Source organism: Crassostrea angulata, chromosome 6, assembly GCF_025612915.1.
Source record: "Crassostrea angulata isolate pt1a10 chromosome 6, ASM2561291v2, whole genome shotgun sequence".
NCBI lineage: Eukaryota > Metazoa > Mollusca > Bivalvia > Ostreida > Ostreidae > Magallana > Magallana angulata.
This window is the reverse complement of record NC_069116.1, coordinates 5,564,156-5,586,267: the sequence shown is the minus strand read 5'-3', so window position 1 is coordinate 5,586,267 and position 22,112 is coordinate 5,564,156. Positions and strand designations below refer to the sequence as shown.

Genomic DNA, 22,112 nt, shown 5'->3' with positions numbered 1-22,112 from the left:
AATACCAAAACATTTAATAGATAAGATAATGGTCATCTTTGGGAAATTCCATATAGTAAGGAGAGAGAGAGATGTCCTTTATCCGCGCTCAACATTAATGTCATTAGTTCATCTCAGAACTATATTTTTTTGGGTTGAAAGTTGTGGACACAACGGTGTCTTTGGGCCCCCTAGAAATATTGAACAAAATGTCTTTATATCCTTTCTACAGACCCCCGCCACCGCAGCCGGAGGCTTCTTTGCCCTGTGTCAGAGTGCGGGTGTACTGGGATTGGCCGCGAGCACCAAGGCGGCCATTTCTGCTGTTGCTGGAGCCGTGGTATCAGTCGCTGCCTACGTATGGCCATGGAGCTTACTTCTTTGAGAAACAAACTAATACACATGTATATGAATTATCTTGAAAATTAATTTGTATGCTAAATGTTGAGACTTTCAATCAGTAATAAATCAAATGAGACTTTACAAAAAAAATGTTTTGAGTTTTACATTTATTTTGTCCTCGACATCATGAGAACATTATTAAGTCTCATACACTGGATATGCAGTAATATTAACAATATTGTCTTTTAAATGAACACAATAATGTTTGAATTTAAGTTTGAAAAAGTTGTTCAATCAGACTCTGAAGACGGGAATCCAACTGACGATACTTCCTTTTTTGGGGACGGACAACTCCCCCTGCTGTAATCTGGATGATCTTTATGAACGACGACTGAGATAGAACCTTACTCTTCAGTGAGTTGGCCTGCTTCTTGAAAGACTCGGACAGTTTTTTGTTGCGTATACATGTAAACAATACGGTAAATAATCGTGCAAATGTCAAACAACTCTACACACTTGTCTCTGGTTACATGTATGCATTTGTGTATCTCAGAGATGTCGAGGCAGAACATAAAACGTCCTCCGGTGAGAGAGTTTATCCATCGAATGAAAGCTGAAATACGACAGCTTCAACACGAAAGCTTTAAGGAAAACATACGAAAGTGGAAATAAGGTTCTTAGAATAAGAAAGTAGCGACACCGATATCAGGTGATAACATAACATCCGTTTTTCCACCTATATAAAGGCCAAAAAAATCGACAGACACCCAGACTACTGCAGAGTGGAAGCTTTCGTGATCATATTTAGAATGGGTAGGTTCGATGCAATTGTACAATTTTATGTCATCTTTAGTAAATAGGAATAAAAGATTAGCTTTTATATACCCAAGTACTGTGAGAAATTATAACCTTTACTTCTTTTTTCACAAAAAAAAATGCGGGGAGGAGAGTTGGTTTTTTTTGTTTGTTTGTTTTTTTATGTTTTGTTGTTGTTTTTTTTGTTTTTTTTTTGCTTTGTTTTGGTTTTTTAGCTAACCTGAGCTGAAAGCTCAAGTGAGCTATTCTGATCACATTTTGTCCGTCGTCCGTCTGTCCGTCCGTCTGTCCGTCTGTCCGTCTGTAAACTTTTTACATTTTGAACTTCTTCTCTAAAACCGCTTATCCAATTTCAACCAAATTTGGCACAAAGCATCCTTATGGGAGGGCGAATATAAATTGCAGAAATAAAAGTCCGATCTGCATTCAAAGCGGAGAAAACCTTGAAACTGTAGAAAAAGGGGGGTGCATTTTTAAAAATCTTCTTCTCAGGAACTACCGATGCAAATTCAACGCAGTTTAGCATAAATTATCCTTATGGGAAGGAAAATATAAATTGCAAAAATTAAGGTGTAATTCTGTTTCAAATTTGAGTTATTACGAAAATAATAATAAAGGAAAGGCGTGTTTCAATCAGTTTAATAGCTTCGGGTTCGGCATCCGGTAAAATGATTCCATACTTCTAAAACGAGGTTCTTTGTTTCAAGCAGCCATGACATTATACGAAAAAGGGTCGATCGGACTATGATGAAATTGCTTGTTGTGCAACAGCTCGCGTATGAAGGGAAATTTCGAAACATGCAAAATATATTGGTGCCGATTTTGTGAAGTAAATTGAGGCTAAATATTTCAATGCGTTGACAGTTTTCACACATGACGTTGGTGTTAGCTTGTTCTGATTTTCGTTTCGTTTTCATTCTTTATGCTTTGTAACCTGGAAACTATCGTCTGTATTTCGTGATTTTTACGTATCAAATCAAACAGAGACTTCGGTAAATCAAACAGTTAACTGTTTTCCTGCGCAAATTAAGCAAAATCTGATGTAGGGGTACTGAAATACAATTCATTCTATCGGTAATTCGGCATTATCTTTTGCGTAATGGAAGATTAATGCAATAGGTTTTGTTGAGATGCTCGGCATTTTCTCGAGTTTATTCAGTTTAAATAGAGTTTGATATCGCTGACGGAAATATGTAGGTATATACATGTATCATATATATGATTCATTTCGAAAAAATAAATTGTGTTCTTTATTTGTTATACATGTAGTGCATGTTTCTTGTGTTTAATTGTTGACAATTTCTATTTACTAACCATATTTGAGTGTTAAACTTCGAATTATAAGCAAGATACATAGATTTGCTCACAATTCTATGTTTGTACACGGATCTTAAAAACTAAAGATTAAAAAAGTAAAAAAAATGTCAATATTTATTAAGAAAAATTTCAAAGTCTGTTCTTCCAGAAACCAACTTTAACAACTTATTGTATTGTAAACTTAACACCTTTTTAGCTCACCTGAGGGTGGGCCACAATGGGGGGTCGAAGTTTAACATAGGAATATATAGAGTAAATTTTTAAAAATCTTCTTCTCAGAAACTAATCAGCCAGGAAAGCTGAAACTTGTGTGAAAGCATCATCAGGTAATGTAGATACAAATTTGTGAAATTTATGACCCCCGGAGGTAGGATGGGGCCACAATGAAGGATCGAAGTTTTACATAGGAATATATAGAGTAAATCTTTAAAAATCTTCTTCTCAGAAACTAATCGGCAAGGAAAGCTGACACTTGTGTGGAAGCATCCTCAGGTAGACTAGATTCAAAGTTGTGAATATTATGACCCCCGGGGGTAGGGTGGGGCCACAATGGTGGGTCGAAGTTTAACATGAATATATAAAGTAAATCTTAAAAAATCTTCTTCTCAGAAACTAATCGGCCAGGAAAGCTGACACTTGTGTGGAAGGATCGTCAGGTAGTGTAGATTCAAAGTTGTGATAATTATTACCCCAGGGGTACGGTGGGGCCACAATGGTGGGTCGAAGTTTTACATAGGAATATATAGAGTAAATCTTAAAAAATCTTCTTCTCAGAAACTAATCAGCCAGGAAAGCTGACACTTGTGTGGATGCATTCTCAGGTAGTGTAAATTTAAAGTTCTGAAAATCATGACCCCCGGGGGTAGGGTGGGGCCACAATGGGGGATCGAAGTTTAACATAGGAATATATAGAGTAAATCTTTAAAAAACTTCTTCTCAGAAACTAATTAGCCGGCAATGCTGAAACTTGTTCGGAAGCATCCTCAGGCAGTGTAGATTCAAAGTTGTTAAAATAATAACCCCTTGGGGTAGAATGGGGCCACAATGGGGGGGGGGGGGGGGTCGAAGTTTTACATAGGAATACATGTATATAGAGTAAATCTTTAAAAATCTGCTTCTCAGAAACTAATCGGCAAGGAAAACTGAAACTTGTGTGGAAGCATCCTCAGGTAGTGTAGATTCAAAGTTGTGAAAATCATGACCCCCGGGGGTAGGGTGGGGCCACAATGGGGGATCGAAGTTTAACATAGGAATATATAGAGTAAATCTTTAAAAAACTTCTTCTCAGAAACTAATCAGCCGGCAATGCTGAAACTTGTTCGGAAGCATCCTCAGGCAGTGTAGATTCAAAGTAGTTAAAACAATAACCCCTTGGCGTAGAATGGGGCCACAATGGGGGGGGGTCGAAGTTTTACATAGGAATATATAGAGTAAATCTTTAAAAATCTGCTTCTCAGAAACTAATCGGCAAGGAAAGCTGAAACTTGTGTGGAAGCATCCTCAGGTAGTGTAAATTCAAATTTGTGAAAATCATGACCCCCGGAGGTAGGGTGGGGCCACAATGGGAGGTCGATGTTTTACATAGGAATACACAGAGTTAATCTTAAAAAATCTTCTTCTCAGAAACTAATCAGCCAGGAAAGGTGACACTTGTGTGAAAGCATCCTCAGGTAGTGTAGATTCAAAGTTGTGAAAATCATGATCCCCAGGGGTAGGGTGGGGCCACAATGGGGGGGGGGTCGGTCAAAGTTTAACAAAGGAATATATAGGGTAAATCTTTAAAAAATCTTCTCAGAAACTAATCAGCCAGATGATTCTTCATAATTGTTAAGACTTTGGCCCCAGGACAATTCTTTGGCCTCCCGAGAAGGTTCAGAGTTTGATGTACGTTTATATCCCTTATATAAATTATATTGTTAAGGATCTTTTTGAGAACTGCAATACTCAACATATGATATGACTATAAAATCATCCTGTTAGAAAAGGGACTAATGATTATAAACATAAGAATATTCAAAGGAAAAAAGGGTTTTTAATTATACAGGATCTACATGTATTATTGTACATTGTCCAGATAGTTTGTATTATAACTCCATTAAGCTGATTTTATCATACCTATTGTTCCTCAGGTGAGCGATGTGGCCCATGGGCCTCTGGTTTTTTTTTTGGGGGGGGGCTTTTTAATTTGTAAAGTTCAATATATTTTAATCATCTTCAAGTTTAATTTTACAATATTTACATTATGAAAATGCATTTGTGATGTGAAACATTCAATAGATTAATTCCATCGCATCTCATTGCAAATATACTTTGTAATTAAACAAATGTTTATAAGTATCTTGCTTTAAGGAGGAAAACTGTCTGCTACACAATACAAACTGCTCAAGATAAAGATAAGCGCGCTTCTTGGAGCATCGTCCATTTTTTCTCCCGTCGATGGGCTATTATTGTGTTAACAAATATTATATTTTTTATATGTACATGTATGATAGTTCAATCATATTGTTTCATGTCTATAGAAGATTACATAGATTGCAAAATTGCATCTTACATGATGTCAAATACATGTACTTGCACAAGTAAATTTGCCAATATCAAAATCAAGACTAGTAGACTAATTGTTCTCGAACAATTAGAGGTCTTTCCACCTCATTGTTTTCTATGTTTGAAATAAGATTGCTTCAATTTTCTGCGTTACTTCATAAAAAAAAAGTGTCAAACGATTAAGTTTTCAATTTTTTTAATGCTTGACCTTGACCTTTGACCTTCATGTCATTTTCATCTGACAAGGTAAACGCTTCAATACCAAATGGTCCGATGTATCTATGATTATTGATTCAAAAGTTTTTTGTGTTTCTTTATTGAATGTTCGAAACCTTCAGAGGCAATAACTGCTAGAAAGGGACGTTGGACCCTGTCGGTATGAATAGATTTGAGAAGCGTCTAAGTATACTGAATACATTAGTAAAAGTTTCAAGTCTCTATCTCTAATGGTTAATGAGGAGTTGCGATAACAAGCATTTTGTACAATAGGGGCAATAACTCTATAATTGTTACATGGTAAGGGTCAAAGGGTTATATTTTGAAATGTCTTAAGATGTCCTACTACATCCATGAAAAAGTTTTTCTCTACCATCCTAAACAAAAGAGATACAAAAACTCATTAATTAAGACAGTTTCAAATGACCTTGACCTTTGACCTTTATGTTATTTTGTTTGGCCAAGGTAGATACTTCCATCCCAAGTGGTCCGAAGTCTCAATGATAAGTTATAAAAAAGTTTGAAGTGATTTTATGGAAATGTAAATACTTTCAGGGGCAATAACCACTGTCGTGTATCCGCGCCGGTAGTGACGTGTTTGGATAACGTGAAAATGGTGGTTCCGTTTGCTTCTTGATAAGTTTTCGTGTTATTTAAGGCTTACATTGTCTACTTTTACATGAAAAAGATCGTCAGATCTATTTAAAAGTGCATAAAATCTTTAAAGTTCTACGAAGTTTATGTTAAAATTATGTAAATAAGCAGTTCATGTCGATTAATTGTGAACAACGGAACAGGTTTGGATGACCTTGTTTTTCAAAATAGGAACGGTTTGGATACGCATCTGATACGGTTTGGATGTAATTAATTTGTGAGTGTAAACAGCTCCTTTAATTATCCCCTCGCGAAGGGGATATAGCATCGCTACTATGCGATAAACATGCCCTCACTGAAAAGCATGCTTTCAATATAATGGATATCGTCATGTGATAGACATATGAAGTCACATTGTTTAAAAAAATAAACATACACGTTAAAGACTTGTGCATTTAAGCCAACACAACTTAATATACCGTAATTTGAATTTCAATTTTACACACGCTCCAAATAACTTGCAATTGGCTTATAAAAATTGCATACATGGTGCTTTACAGATATGTTAAGTATATTGTATAATCAATCCATCGATTTTAATTTCGAAAGATTTAGCCTTACCAAAATCTTTACCGACACAAAAAACATGTGTTTACGACAGTTTCAATTGTTATGCTTCTATATCGTTATCGGCTTTAAACGTGAAAACGTCAAAAAATCAGAAGAGATCAGTCAAATACAGAATTATACCAACTTTAAAAAGCTTAAAGTCTGTAAAATCATCTAATGATACAAATATTTTTTTTCTTTTAAAATTGAAACGATATAATATATCGATACACTGCACAGAACAAACCGTGATAACGTGGATATTTTTAATTATTGGTATCCTGATATGGGTTTCATGAAAATGAAAAAAAAAAAATATTCTCTCTTATACAGAGTAACTTATCAAACATCATACTTGTCTATTTTTTTAAATTAACAATTGAAACGTTCCCAAACAACTTTTTAGTTTTGCAACAGCCTAACAACTGCGCTTTGGCAAATTTTTAACAATGAAATTTTAATCATTATACTTTCATGTTAAATACTAACGCGGGTTTTGTACTTTTTCTGCAGTAACGCCACCTTCATTTCCCGCATGAGTCACCAAAACCTCTTGATATACATAGATACATATTTATTGTTTTGATTTTCAGGTGAGAATTATGATTGAATAAAATTTAATGTACATATAAAATGGCGATGTTTACCTAGGTCTCGTCATCACTTGAATTTTTTGGACCAACTATTTCTAACAACAGAGTAAATATATGACTTGGCAGACATCTATGGTACTTTGTATTATATCAGTATAATCACTGGGAGTGAAATAATTGTAGAACTTTCTTTGTCTAGCGATTTACAGGCTTGGTATTGAATGTAAACGAGGCTCACTTTCATAATATTATTACCAAGCACGTTCTCCGTTCAACTTACTTCACGATTATAAATATCATATCAGAATAACTAAAAAACACATCATATAGTCGCTTGCCATAAAAGTAGTAGATAGTTGTCTGTTAAGGTGTTCATATGATATATTGCTTTTCAGGTTAACGTTAAAGGTGAAAAACTTTTTTTTTTTTTTTTTTACATTTGATTGTGTTCCCCATGTTTCAACTCATATTGTCTTTATAATTTAAAATTAAAGAAAGTATTCTTTTGAAATCATAGTAAAAAAAAAGATTTGATATAACTATATTTACATTTTTCAATGTTTTTTCATTTGATAATATATAAATAGTGCCTGTTTGGGAGGGTAACATTTGAAATTGACACCCCTCGAAAACCATTGTCAACCGACGCGAAGCGGAGGTTGACAATGGTTTTCGAGGGGTGTCAATTTCAACTGTTATCCTCCCAAACAGGCACTATTTATTTGTTATACTGAATGTCTTTATTTTTAAGAAAATTTTACTGCTTTTATATAGGAGTAACGTGAATTCTACATCGAACCGTACGCGCATAATTTTTGCGCATGTAACATTATATAAATAGTGCCTGTTTGGGAGGGTAACAGTTGAAATTGACACCCCGAGAAAACCATTGTCAACCGACGCGAAGCGGAGGTTGACAATGGTTTTCGAGGGGTGTCAATTTCAACTGTTATCCTCCCAAACAGGCACTATTTCTTTTGTTATACTGAATGTCTTTTTTTAAAATTTTAAGAAAATTTTACTGCTTTTATATAGGAATAACGTGAATTCTACAGCGAACCGTACGCGCATAATTTTCGCGCATGTAACATTTTTTAATGTTACCCGTTGCCAAGTGCGTTGCTAACGCTGAGGGTAATAGTAAATATTATTAACTGCGTCTTAACCAATCAGATTTCAGTATTTAACATGAAAGTATAACAATTTTTAATGTTACCCGCTGCTAAGTGCGTTGCTAACGCTGATGGAAATAGAAAATATTATTAACTGCGTCTTAACCAATCAGATTTCAGTATTTAACATGAAAGTATAACAACACTAAGTATCAATTTGTTCATATTCAGTCCAATAAAATCAAATGACGTTTGCTTATTAAAATATTTAAAAGTACAATTGCTGTGAATTAAGTTCATATAAGTAATAAGGAATCATTCTTTCGATATTGTGAAGTGTAATTTCGTTTCGAGCTTTATTGGGTTTGACCACGCCCCGACCAAAATAATCAACTCATGATATTCGATCAAAGAATGATTCCTTATTCGTTAAATAATCAATTTCTGATCAATTATACACTAAATATACCATTTTATCAGAGAAAAAACGTGCTTGTCTAAAGAAATAAACTTAGGCATCCAGTTTTAGTTCCAATCGAACATGTGGAAGTATTTTGGTTTCATAACGTTTATAAAAATGTCGGACAGGAAAGAAAAATTCATCGTCTATATATTAAGTTCTTTTCACCTGACTTAAAATACATCTTTTGCATGCTGTGTAATTTGAATGACCCACTATTTTTTAAAAAGATGTATCTTCGGTTGCACATCGATAAAATGCAAAGTGCTCTCATTATGTCTAAAATATCAAAAATCCTATAACTTTTAATTATTCAAACCGTACCATTTGCACAATTTATATTTTAGCATCCAAACCGGAATAATTTATTTATCCAAACCGTACTACTTCTTTAGCAGGTGCATGAAGTTATTGCTATATTTATACATATTAATGTATTAAAAAGACATCGGTTTGATTTTATTTGGTTAATGTAATGTTTTAAATTAATTTTGGCTGCTTCAGATTTTTAGTATGTGTTATAATATCTACGTAATCTAGAAATAGTTCTTGGTTTTAGCGTTAAAATGACACGTTAACGATTGATTTTTCTACAAATAAGTCGTTTTTATAAACGATGAACGAAAATAGCGCACACTCTTTTCAACTGCAAAACCTTCAGAAAAATATGAATGACTATTACGATATTTTAATTAATATTTACCCCGTTGTCAATAGAAAAAAGGACACAACACTCATTGTTTTTGCAATGGATACGCCATTTTCACGTTATCCAAACATGTCACTACCGGCGCGGATACACGACAGTGATAACTTCTAGATGTGGACCTCAGATCCTTTCGGTATGAATAGATTGAAGAACCCTCTAGGTGTACTGAAGACATTGGTAAAAGTTTCAAGTCTCTATCTGGAGTAGCGATAACAAACATTTCGTACAATAGGGGCAATAACTTTGATTTTTTTCAAAAGTATGAGCCGAAGGGCTATATTTTAAAATGTCTTAAGATGTCCTAATACATCCATAAAAAAGTTTTTTCTCTACCACCCTTAACAAAAGAGATCTAAAAACTCATTAATTAACAGATTTCTAAATGACGTTGACCTTTGACCTTTATGTTATTTTGTTCGGCCAAGGTAGACGCGTCCATCCCAAGTGGTCCGAAGTCTCTATGATAAATAATAAAAAAGTTGGAAGTGGTTTTATGGAAATTCAAATACTTTCAGGGGCAATAACTGATAGAAGGGGGTCTCGGATCAATTCGGTATTAGTAGATTGAAGAACCCTCTAGGTGTACTGAAGACATTGGTAAAAGTTTTAAGTATCTATCTCTTATGGTTTCAGAGGAGAAGCGATAACAAGCTTTTCGTACACAAGGGCAATAACTTTGTAAGTTCTGGGAGTTATCAAGCAAAGGGTCATTTGGTACCATAACTTTTAATGGTCAATAACATAAAGAAAAAATTGTTTCAATATCTCTTGAAACAAAAAAGCTGTCCCTGGAAAAAAAGAGAAGAAAAAAAATAATAAACTAGTAGACTAATTGTTCTCGAACAATTAGAGGTCTTTCCACCTCATTGTTTTTTTTATGTTTGAAATAAGATTGCTTCAATAGAATAAATTATTTTTTCTGCGTTACTTCATAAAAAAAGTGTCAAACGATTAAGTTTGCAATTTTTTATTGCTTAACCTTGACCTTTGACCTTTATGTCATTTTCATCGGACAAGGTAGACGCTTCAATACCAAGTGGTCCGATGTATCTATGATTATTGATTCAAAAGTTTTTTGTGTTTTTTATTGAATGTTCGAAACTTTCAGGGGCAATAACTGCTAGAAAGGGACTTTGGACCCTGTCGGTTTGAATTGATTGAAGAAGCGTCTCAATATACTGAATACATTAGTAAAAGTTTCAAGTCTCTATCTCCAACGGTTAATTAGGAGTAGCGATAACAAGCATTTTGTACAATAGGGGCAATAACTCTATAATTGTTACATGGTAAGGGTCAAAGGGTTATATTTTGAAATGTCTTAAGATGTCCTACTACATCCATGAAACAGTTTTTCTCTACCATCCTAAACAAAAGAGATCTAAAAACTCATTATTAAGAGATTTCCAAACGACCTTGACCTTTGACCTTTATGTCATTTTGTTCATCCAAGGTAGACGCTTCTATCCCAAGTGGTCCGAAGTCTGTATGATAAGTAATAAAAAAGTTGGAAGTGATTTTATAGAAATGTAAATACTTTCAGGGGCAATAACTACTAGAAGGGGGGCTCAGATCCTTTCGGTATGAATAGATTGAAAAACCGTCTAAGTGTACTAAAGACATTGGTAAAAGTTCCAAGTTTCTATCTCTTATGGTTTCAGAGGAGTAGCGATAACAAGCTTTTCGTACAAAAGGGGCAATAACTCTGTAACTATTTAAAAGAAAGAGCCAAGGGGATATATTTTAAAATGTCTTAAGATGTCCTATTACATCCATGAAAAAGTTTTTCTTTACTACACTAAACAAAAGAGATCTACAAACTCATTAATTAAGAGATTTTCAGATGACCTTGACCTTTGACCTTTATGTCATTTTGTTCGGCCAAGGAAGACACTTCCATCCCAAGTGGTCCGAAGTTTCTATGATAAATAATAAAAAAATTGGAAGGGATTTTATGGAAATTCAAATACTTTCAGGGGCAATAACTGATAGAAGGGGGTCTCGGATCCGTTCGGTGTTAGTAGATTGAAGAACCCTCTAAGTGTACTGAAGACATTGGTAAAAGTTCCAAGTCTCTATCTCTAATGGTTTCAGAGGAGTAGCGATAACAAGCTTTTCGTACACAAGGGCAATAACTTTGTAAGTTCTGGGAGTTATCGAGCAAAGGGTCATTTGGTATCATAACTTTTAATGGCCAATAACATAAAGAAAAAATTGTTTTAATATCTCTTGAAATAAAAAAGCTGTCCTTGGAAAAAAAGAGAAGAAAAAAAAAAATAATAATAATAATAATAACTAGAGCAAAGCTCGTTGCAAAGCAACGAGTGGGTCTTCCGTTAATGTCAGAAGTAAAGCTGGAAGTTCCTGTAAGAAGCAGAGCTCTTAAACCAATAACAAGAGTAACTAAAATGAAAAGATAAAAAAATCGAATTATTCCTGGTACGACTTAACAAAATACGAATGATTTTAAGTACGACTTAACAAACACCTTTCCGATTTCAAGAACAACTTAACAAAAAAAATCCGAATTGTTCAAGTACGACTTAACAATTATTTTTGGTACGAGTTAATATTACTTTGAACATTACGCTATTTTTTAAACCAAGGACGCGGAATCAAAATTTCCGGAAAAATCAATTTTTAAACCCCGATATCTCTGTAATGCATCGTCCGATTTTAAAACGGCTTTCAGTGTTTGATTCAGCTAATTAAGCTATACAAAACACATATTCATTTTTCATTTGATCAGAAAATTCATTTTTTCGAAAAATTTGTTTCACTTCCGGTTTCGACCGGAAGTGACAGATTTTCATTTCCAGCCTTATTACAGAGGTAAATCGACCAAATCATCACCATTGAAATTTTCAAGCCTCGTTCTTAAAGCGTTTTTGAGAAAAGTCCGGGACAAAATGACTTTTTGAAATTTTTTAAAATGACGTCACGTCAAAACGGAGGTGACGTTCTCTTTAAAACTTTTACATTTTTGAGGGACGCCAACTTGCAAAAATCTCTGAAAATTTCATCAAAATCAGTTAAAAACCTTTTGAGTTATGAAGCAAAAAAGGAGTCAGAAGAAAAGAAAAAGAATAATAATAATAATAACTAGAGCAAAGCTCGTTGCAAAGCAACGAGTGGGTCTTCCGTTAATGTCGGAAGTAAAGCTGGAAGTTCCTGTAAGATGCACATCTCTTAAACCAATAACAAGAGTAACTAAAATAAAAAGATGAAAAAAATCGAATTATTCCTGGTACGACTTAACAAAATCCGAATGATTTTAAGTACGACTTAACAAAAACCTTTCTGATTTCAAGAACGACTTAACAAAAAAAATCCGAATGTGTCCAAGTACGACTTAACAATTATTTTTGGTACGAGTTAATATTACTTTGAACATTACGCTATTTTTTAAACCAAGGACGCGGAATCAAAATTTCCGAAAAAATCAATTTTTGAACCCCGATATCTCTGTAATGCATCGTCCGATTTTAAAACGGCTTTCAGTGTTAGATTCAGCTTAATAAGCTCTACAAAACACATATACATTTTTGATTAAATCAGAAAATTCATTTTTTCGAAAAATTTGTTTTACTTCCGGTTTCGACCGAAAGTGATAGATTTTCATTTCCAGCCTTATTACAGAGGTAAATCGATCAAATCATAACCATTCAAAATTTCAAGCCTCTATCTTAAAGCGTTTTTGAGAAAAGTCCGGGACAAAATGACTTTTTGAAATTTTTAGAAATGACGTCACGTCAAAACGGAGGTGACGTTCTCTTTAAAACTTTTACATTTTTGAGGGACGCCAACTTGCAAAAATCTCTGAAAATTTCATCAAAATCGGTTTAAAACCTTTTGAGTTATGAGGCAAAAAAGGAGTCAGAAGAAAAGAAAAAGAATAATAACTAGAGCAAAGCTCGTTGCAAAGCAACGAGTGGGTCTTCCGTTAATGTCGGAAGTAAAGCTGGAAGTTCCTGTAGGAAGCAGAGTTCTTAAACCAATAACAAGAGTAACTTAAATAAAAAGATGAAAAAATCGAATTATTCCTGGTACGACTTAACAAAATACGAATGATTTTTAGTACGACTTAACAAACACCTTTCCGATTTTAAGAACGACTTAACAAAAAAATTTCCGAATGTGTTCAAGTACGACTTAACAATTATTTTTGGTACGAGTTAACTTTACTTTGAACATTACGCTATTTTTTAAACCAAGGACGCGGAATCAAAATTTCCGGAAAAATCGATTTTCAAACCCCGATATCTCTGTAATGCATCGTCCGATTTTCAAACGGCTTTCAGTGTTAGATTCAGCTAAATAAGCTCTACAAAACACATATTCATTTTTGATTTGATCAGAAAATTCATTTTTTCGAAAAATTTGTTTCACTTCCGGTTTGGACCGGAAGTGATAGATTTTCATTTCGAGCCTTATTACAGAGGTAAATCGACCAAATCATAACCATTGAAAATTTCAAGCCTCTATCTTAAAGCGTTTTCGAGAAAAGTCCGGGACAAAATGACTTTTTTAAATTTTTAAAATTGACGTCACGTCAAAACGGACGTGACGTTCTCTTTAAAATTTTAATACTTTTGAGGGACGCCAACTTGCAAAAATCTATGAAAATTTCATCAAAATTGGTTAAAAACCTTTTGAGTTATGAAGCAAAAAAGGAGTCAGAAGAAAAGAAAAAGAATAATAACTAGAGCAAAGCTCGTTGCAAAGCAACGAGTGGGTCTTCCGTTAATGTCGGAAGTAAAGCTGGAAGTTCCTGTAAGAAGCAGAGCTCTAAAACCAATAACAAGAGTAACAAAAATAAAAAGATGAAAAAATCGAATTATTCCTGGTACGACTTAACAAAATCCGAATGATTTTAAGTACGACTTAACAAAAACCTTTTTGATTTTAAGAACGACTTAACAAAAAAAATCCGAATGTGTCTAAGTACGACTTAACAACTATTTTTAGTACGAGTTAACTTTACTATAAACATTACGCTATTTTTTAAACCAAGGACGCGGAATCAAAATTTCCGGAAAAATCAATTTTTAAACCCCGATATCTCTGTAATGCATCGCCCGATTTTAAAACGACTTTCAGTGTTTGATTCAGCTTATTAAGCTCTACAAAACATATATTCGTTTTTGATTTGATCAGAAAATTCATTTTTTCGAAAAATTTGTTTCACTTCCGGTTTCGACCGGAAGTGACAGATTTTCATTTCCAGCCTTATTACAGAGGTAAATCGATTAAATCATAACCATTGAAAATTTCAAGCCTCTATCTTGAAGCGTTTTTTAGAAACGCCGCGGACAAAATGACTTTTTGAAAATTTTAAAAATGACGTAACGTTAAAACGGAAGTGACGTTTTCAAAGAAACTTCACAAACTTTGAGGTATTATAGTTGCACACAACCTCTGAAAATTTCATTAAAATCGGTTGTAAACTTTTTGAGTTATAAAGCCGAAAAGGAGTCAGAAAAAAAAATAAAAAGAATAATAATAATAATAGAAAGAAACCGAAGAATAACAAGAGGGTCTTCCGTTGAAAACGGAAGACCCTAATAATAATAATAAAAAGAAACCGAAGAATAACAAGAGGGTCTTCCGTTGAAAACGGAAGACCCTAATAATAAACTAGTAGACTAATTGTTCACGGAACAATTAGAGGCCTTTCCACCTTCCATAATGATTCAAAAAAATTCCCGAAAATGTTGATAATTATTGAGTAATTAGAGAAAAATCAATTTACGAAGAAAAAGAAAGTAAAAAAAAAATGGGTTCCGCACAGTGGTATCGATCCGAGTACCCTTAGATTCCTAGGCGAGAGTGTTGCCACTACGCTATTTCGCTTGTTATCTGATAGAAGGTAAAACTTGTTGAGTTGTGTAGTGAATTTGGATGATGATAGAAAGAAGAGACGAAGCGTTCTTCTGTCCATCTAAAATTGATACCCAACGCTGAGGAACCTTTAGAATAGATAGGGGCTTAGCGATTGGTTGGGAGGGCAGTATTTGTTCACCAGTTTATTCATAAAAATCAGTGCTGCTTGTAAACAATGTGGCCGGATAGCGTTGACTAAGAAATCAACAGGTCAGGTCAAACTCTGGTCGCCGGCGGGTATTTGAAGGTGTGGGAACGTCACTTTTGCTCAGCTGATGCGAATTCTCCCTGTGATTTGAAATGCACGTGCTTATAAATCTACTAACTGTCATGCATTCGTGGATTACAAGTACGGAAAATTGGAACTGAATTAAGGCCAGTCATGTATTTCAGCCAAGTCGGGATATAAACAAACTGAAAGAAAATGTAAATTAAATTCATCTAAAATCGGGGTCTGGGAAGCAAGAGTTATCTTTCGTTGCACTTCAACACAAGTCGTCACAGGTTGCCGATAGAAATGTAAACAAAGATTTTCAGTGAAATTTGAGCATGAATTTATTAGATACAAATATCGAAGCGTTGAAATTTCGTTTCTCGGGACGATGGTTCGATGCCGCTGAGGTGGATAACTTTCTTAAATAGGGTTCATTTCGTTTGAAATTTGGCAGGCAATTAGATTCAGGTGTGAGTAACAGTCCCATGAATTTTCGCCGAGTTCTACAGAGTTTTACTGGAGCTGGAATTTTTATTTGGAGGCGTAGTCTAAAACGCGGTCTGGGGTCAAATGGCAGACAGTGTTTCACCTTTTTAAAAAATTCTGACAAACGGTTGTAACACTTTTTTAAGGTTTTATTTTAAAAAGGAATATTAAATTTCAAGTTCAAATATCGAGGGTCATGTTCATATAAGAAACCAATCCTTGTATGAAAGAAAGGGGGGGGGGCAAATTGTTCATATAACTGAACCTGATATATATGTTGCATACACTTATTACTCATTAGTTCTAAGAGGTCAAAGGTCAAGGTCAGGTCAAAGGTCAAGGGTCAAGGTCAAACCTAAAAATAAGGGGGGGGGGTTGTTTTAAAGAGCTTATTGCACATATAAATGAATCTGAAATGTATATGTTAAATATACTTGTAACGCATCAGTCCTTTAAGGTCAAGGTCAAAGGTCAAGGTCAGGTCAAAGGTCAAGGTCAAACCTAAAAATAAAAGGGGGGGGGGGTGAATTTGTGTTTGAAAGAGCTATTCGTACATATAAATGAATCTGATATGATAGATGTTGCAGATACTTATAACACACCAGTCCTAAGAGGTCAAGGTCAAAGGTCAAGGTCAAAGGTCAAGGTCAAAGGTCAAGGTCACTCATAAAAAAAAAGGGGGGTGGGGGGGGGTGTTTATTTCTATTGTGTTTGTGAAATCAATGAAATTGAAAGGGGAATTACTGCCAGAAAGGGACGTTGGACCCTTTTGGGATCAATAGATTGAAGAAACTTCTAAGTGTAATGAAGACATTGGTAAACGTTTCAAGTCTCTACCTGTTTTGGTTTCAGAGGAGTAGCGATAACAAGCATTTCGAACAAAAGGGGCAATAACTCACTAACTATTACAAGACGGGAGCTGAAGGGCTACATTTTGAAATGTCTTAAGACGTCCTACTACATCCTTGATCAAATTTCTCTATATCACCCTAAACAAAAGAGATACGAAAACTCATGAATACACAGGTTTTCAGATGACCTTGACCTTTGACCTTTACGTCATTTTGATCGGCCATGGAAGACGCTTCCATCCCAAGTGGTCCGAAGTCTTTGTGACAAATAGTAAAAAAATTGGAAGTGATTTTATGGAAATTGAAATACTTTCAGGGGCAATAACTGATAGAAGGGGGTCTCGGAACCTTTCGGTATGAATAGATTGAAAGAGCGTCTAAGTGACTTACAGACGTTAATAAAAGTTTCAAGTCTCTATCTCTTATGGTTTCAGAGGAGTAGCGATAACAATCACTTCGTACACAAAGGGCAAAAACTTTGTAAGTTCTGGGAGTGATCAACCAAAGGGTCATTTGGTATCATAACTTTTAATGGCCAGTCACATAAAGAAAAAAATGCTTCAATATCTCTTGAAACAAAAAAGCTGTCCCTGGAAAAAAAGAGAAGAAAAAAAATAATAATAACTAGTAGACTAATTGTTCTCGAACAATTAGAGGTCTTTCCACTTCATTGTTTTTTTATGTTTGAAATAAGATTGCTTCAATAGAATAAAGTATTCTTTCTGCGTTACTTCATAAAAAAAAGTGTCAAACTATTAAGTTTGCATTTTTTTATTGCCTGACCTTGACCTTTGACCTTTATGTCATTTTCATCTGACAAGGTTGACGCTTCAATACCAAGTGGTCCGATTTATCTATGATTATTGATTCAAAAGTTAATATTTGTGTTTTTTATTGAATGTTCGAAACTTCCAGGGGCAATAACTACTAGAAAGGGACTTTGGACCCTTTCGGTATGAATAGATTGAAGAAGTGTCTAGGTATACTGAATACATTAGTAAAAGTTTCAAGTCTCTATCTCTAACGGTTAATGAGGAGTAGCGATAACAAGCATTTTGTACAATAAGGGCAATAACTCTATAAATGTTACATGGTAAGGGTCAAAGGGTTATATTTTGAAATGTCTTAAGATGTCCTACTACATACATGAAAAAGTTTTTCTCTACCATCTTAAACAAAAGAGATATAAAAACTCATTAATCAAGAGATTTCTAAATGACCTTGACCTTTGACCTTTATGTCATTTTGTTCGGCCAAGATAGACACTTCCATCCCAAGTGGTCCAAAGTCTCTATGATAAGTAATAAAAAAGTTGGAAGTGATTTTATAGAATTGTTTATACTTTCAGGGGCAATAACTTCTAGAAGGGGGCCTCAGATCCTTTCGGTATGAATAGATTGAAGAACCCTCTAAGTGTACTGAAGACATTGGTAAAAGTTCATAGTTTCTATCCCTTATGGTTTTAGAGGAGTAGCGATAACAAGCTTTTCGTGCAAAAGGGGCATTAACTCTGTAACTATTAAAAGAAGGAGCCAAGGGGAAATATTTTAAAAAGTTTTAAGATGTCCTAATTCATCCATTAAAACGTTTTTCTTTACTACACTAAACAAAAGAGATCTTAAAACTCATTAATTAAGAGATTTTCAGATGACCTTGACCTATGACCTTTATGTTTTTTTGGTCGGCCAAGGTAGACGCTTCCATCCCAAGTGGTCCGAAGTCTCTATGATAAATAATAAAAAAGTTGAAAGTGATTTTATGGAAATTCAAATACTTTCAGAGGCAATAACTGATAGAACGGGGTCTCGGATCTTTTCGGTATTAGTAGATTGAAGAACCCTCTAAGTGTACTGAAGACATTGGTAAAAGTTTCAGGTCTCTTTCTCTTATGGTTTCAGAGGAGTAGCGATAACAAGCTTTTCGTAAACAAGGGCAATAACTTTGTAAGTTCTGGGGGTTATCAGGAACAGGGTCATTTGGTATTATAACTTTAAATGGTCAATTACATGAAGAAAAAATTGTTTCAATATGTCTTATAATAAAAAAGGTGTCCCTTGGAAAATAGAAAAGAAAAATAATAAGAATAAAAAACATAAAGAAAACAAAAGGTCTTTCACCTGAAAGGTGGAAAGACCTAATAATAAAAAACATAAGAAAAACAAAAGGTCTTTCACCTGAAAGGTGGAAAGACCTAAAAACATAAGAAAAACAAAAGGTCTTTCACCTGAAAGGTGGAAAGACCTAAAAACATAAGAAAAACAAAAGGTCTTTCACCTGAAAGGTGGAAAGACCTAATAAGTAAATTGGATGTCAGCCAAATAACCTTGCATGTAGACATAATAATCTTGCATGCTGACATAGTATTCTGGCAGGTTGACATAATTTATTGAGCACGTACATTTGTAGGTAACAGAACTATGCCGTCATAATACTCTTTTCCAGGCGTTACCTTCCGTCACTTTATCATTGGTTTTATTTTTATGGTCATGCCTTGGTTACCAGTACAAACTTCGCTTAGCCGAACATCCGCCTGATGTTTTTTGGAATTAAAAATAGTTTATATTATGAAAAATAAAACATAGAACATCTCGTGGTACAAATCTCTTGAACTTAGGCATGCATGTTTTACAGAGCTAAATTACAGCTCAGGGTTCTTTTTGCTATATCTGTTATGCACGTTTTAAGATATTTTCCTTCGGAAAGATCTTAATATTTCTTTTTTCATTCTATATTCAACGATCATCTTTAAAAGCGCACTAGGTCCATGTATTTAGTTATTTGATATTCCCCCCACAAAATACTGTAAATGTAGAATAAGTTACTGAAATAAGCCACTGATAAATAGAAGGAGGGATCTTTGTAGGAACTCTTCATATTGTTTGTTCATCTTATCCTTTTGCGAATATAATGCAGGCACGTAGCGTCGTTTTACAAAGTGGAGGGGCCAATTGATTTATAGGAACGAGCATATGAAGTTATTTATTTTCGAAATGAAAAAATATCTACCACCTTCTAATATTACAGAAGGTTCACATTGGTGCCTTCTTAGATTTTTTTTTCGGGACAATCATCTCAGCTTAATTTTGAATTAAAGAATTATTATGCTATTCTATCCAACTTGCGATCAGTCCTTCAACATCCCTGTTCACTACCGGTTTAACCAAATTATTTGCAGTTTCGCATGACAATTAGTTTCATAGCTGTATTTGAAGAAAGACGCACATTTTTTTCTAATGTATGAATTCTCGGGATTTTCCGACAAGAATTCCGAGATATAGACAGAAAAGAGAACATATATCAATTTAAAAAAATTACTGGGTCAAATGACAGATATTAATTATTTTCATTGCGTTGTATGTTCTAGTTTTACCGGTGGTGATTGCGGGAGTACTGACCACAGTCGGCGCCTACATAGGAACTCCTACAGTTCTTAGTGTTGTGGGATTCACTAAGGCAGGCGTGACAGTTGGATCCATGGCGGCTGCTGTGCAGGTAATGAACTGAATATTGTTGAAAGTTGCCTTCAACGTGGATTAAGATCTATTCCATATCGATAGACATTCTCAAAAACATCAATTGACGATAACTTATATCAAGAGTTGTTTTTCAATGATAAAAGAGATAAACACAACTAACCAGAACATATGTTGGCACTTTACTTTCATCTAACAAAAAATTCTTTCTCTTTCATTGCTAGAGGGTTCACGTTTGTTTAAACCATTACGTAACCTCTGGTTGTCAGAAAGGAGCTTAAAGTTTTACATTTTATTATTTATACAGGCCATAAAACCTGCACATAAAAATTCCGGGGGCTCAATTTATTGTTCATCGTAAACGTGTATTAGCAAACTTTTACCAAATATGGCAAAAATACTTAATAACTTCCTTATAACCGAGATTTCTTAATATTTCTTACAAGATCGGCCCGTTCATAAGCAAGTTTATATGTAACATTTTATAAGAAATGATATAGAAAATTCTAGACCTTAATTAGTAAAAAAAAAAAAAAAAAACTATATATATAGAAGCAATCTTTTATAACAAAGATTTTTTTAAGTTATACAAGAAAAAGTTATAATACCAAAATATTTAATAGATAAGAGAATGGTCATCTTTGGGAAATTCCATATAGTTAAGAGAGAGAGAGAGAGAGAGAGAGAGAGAGAGAGAGAGAGAGATGTCCTTTATCCGCGCTCAACATTAATGTCATTAGTTCATCTCAGAACTATATTTTATTTGGGTGAAAGTTGTGGACACAACGATGTCTTTGGGCCCCCTAGAAACATTGAACAAAATGTCTTTATATCCTTTCTACAGACCCCCGCCACTGCAGCCGGAGGCTTCTTTGCCCTGTGTCAGAGTGCGGGTGTACTGGGATTGGCCGCGAGTACCAAGGCGGCCATTTCTGCTGTTGCTGGAGCCGTGGTATCAGTCGCTGCCTACGTATGGCCATGGAGCTTACTTCTTTGAGAAACAAACTAATATACATGTATATGAATTATCTTGAAAATTAATTTGTATGCTAAATGTTGAGACTTTCAATCAGTAATAAATCAAATGAGACTTTAAAAAAAATGTTTTGATTTTTACATTTATTTTGTCCTCGACATCATAAGAACATTACAAAGTCTCATACACTGGATATGCAGTAATATTAACAATATTGTCTTTTAAATGAACACAATAATGTTTGAATTTAAGTTTGAAAAAGTTGTTCAATCAGACGACTGAGATAGAACCTTACTCTTCAGTGAGTTGGCCTGCTTCTTGAAAGACTCGGATAGTTTTTTGTTGCGTATACATGTAAACAATACGGTAAATATTCGTGCAAATGTCAAACAACTCTACACACTTGTCTCTGGTTACATGTATGCATTTGTGTACCTCAGAGATGTCGGGGCAGAACATAAAACGTCCTCCGGTGAGAGAGTTTATCCATCGAATGAAAGCTGAAATACGACAGCTTCAACACGAAAGCTTTAATGAAAACATACGAAAGTGGAAATAAGGTTCTTAGAATAAAAAAGTAGCGATACCGATATCAGGTGATAACATAACATCCGTTTTTCCACCTATATAAAGGCCAAACAAGTTGCTGTCCTTTAAAAAAGGACTACAATACGTGGACCATTTGCATGTGTTTCCAACGAAAACGTGAAAGCCTTAAGATTATCAAAGTTTCCACCGACTATAGCCGCCTACTTTTAACCACTAAATTTGTACATTGGATAACGTATATGTATAGCCCTTACTTTCTATCTCAGAATTTAAAGGGTTCATACTTCTAAAATAATTATGATCTATCTATGAATGAAGTCTGCATGTATAGTATCAGGTATTCGGCGAATTCTACTATTTGCGCACACATTACGATTCGCACTACTTTGTTA

At 34.5% G+C, this 22,112-nt stretch overlaps 2 protein-coding genes across 3 annotated transcripts in view; both read left to right on the top strand.

The window, feature by feature from the left end:
- LOC128188056 (interferon alpha-inducible protein 27-like protein 2B) overlaps positions 1 to 486 on the top strand; it is a 36,098-nt gene extending 35,612 nt beyond the window's left edge. The window contains exon 3 of one of the 2 annotated variants that reach the window (XM_052858844.1): positions 212 to 486. In XM_052858844.1, coding sequence (XP_052714804.1) covers positions 212 to 364 — 153 coding nt within the window. In that variant the 3' untranslated portion in view covers positions 365 to 486. The remainder of the gene's footprint in view (positions 1 to 211) is intronic. The other variant, XM_052858843.1, reaches the window with a different exon arrangement.
- A 138-nt stretch (positions 487 to 624) lies between these two features.
- LOC128188057 (uncharacterized) lies at positions 625 to 21,297 on the top strand. The gene is made up of 3 exons (XM_052858848.1): positions 625 to 1,134; positions 20,087 to 20,214; positions 21,040 to 21,297. Exons 1-3 carry the CDS (start codon positions 1,131 to 1,133, stop codon positions 21,190 to 21,192), a joined length of 285 nt encoding a protein of 94 aa, XP_052714808.1. The 5' UTR covers positions 625 to 1,130; the 3' UTR covers positions 21,193 to 21,297.
- The last annotated feature ends 815 nt before the right edge of the window (positions 21,298 to 22,112 follow it).

What these genes read in the sequence shown, in the direction of transcription:
- LOC128188057 (XM_052858848.1), top strand. An exon ending in CCATGGCGGCTGCTGTGCAG is followed by an intron (nt 20,215 to 21,039) that starts GTAATGAACTGA and finishes TCCTTTCTACAG; the next exon opens with ACCCCCGCCACTGCAGCCGG.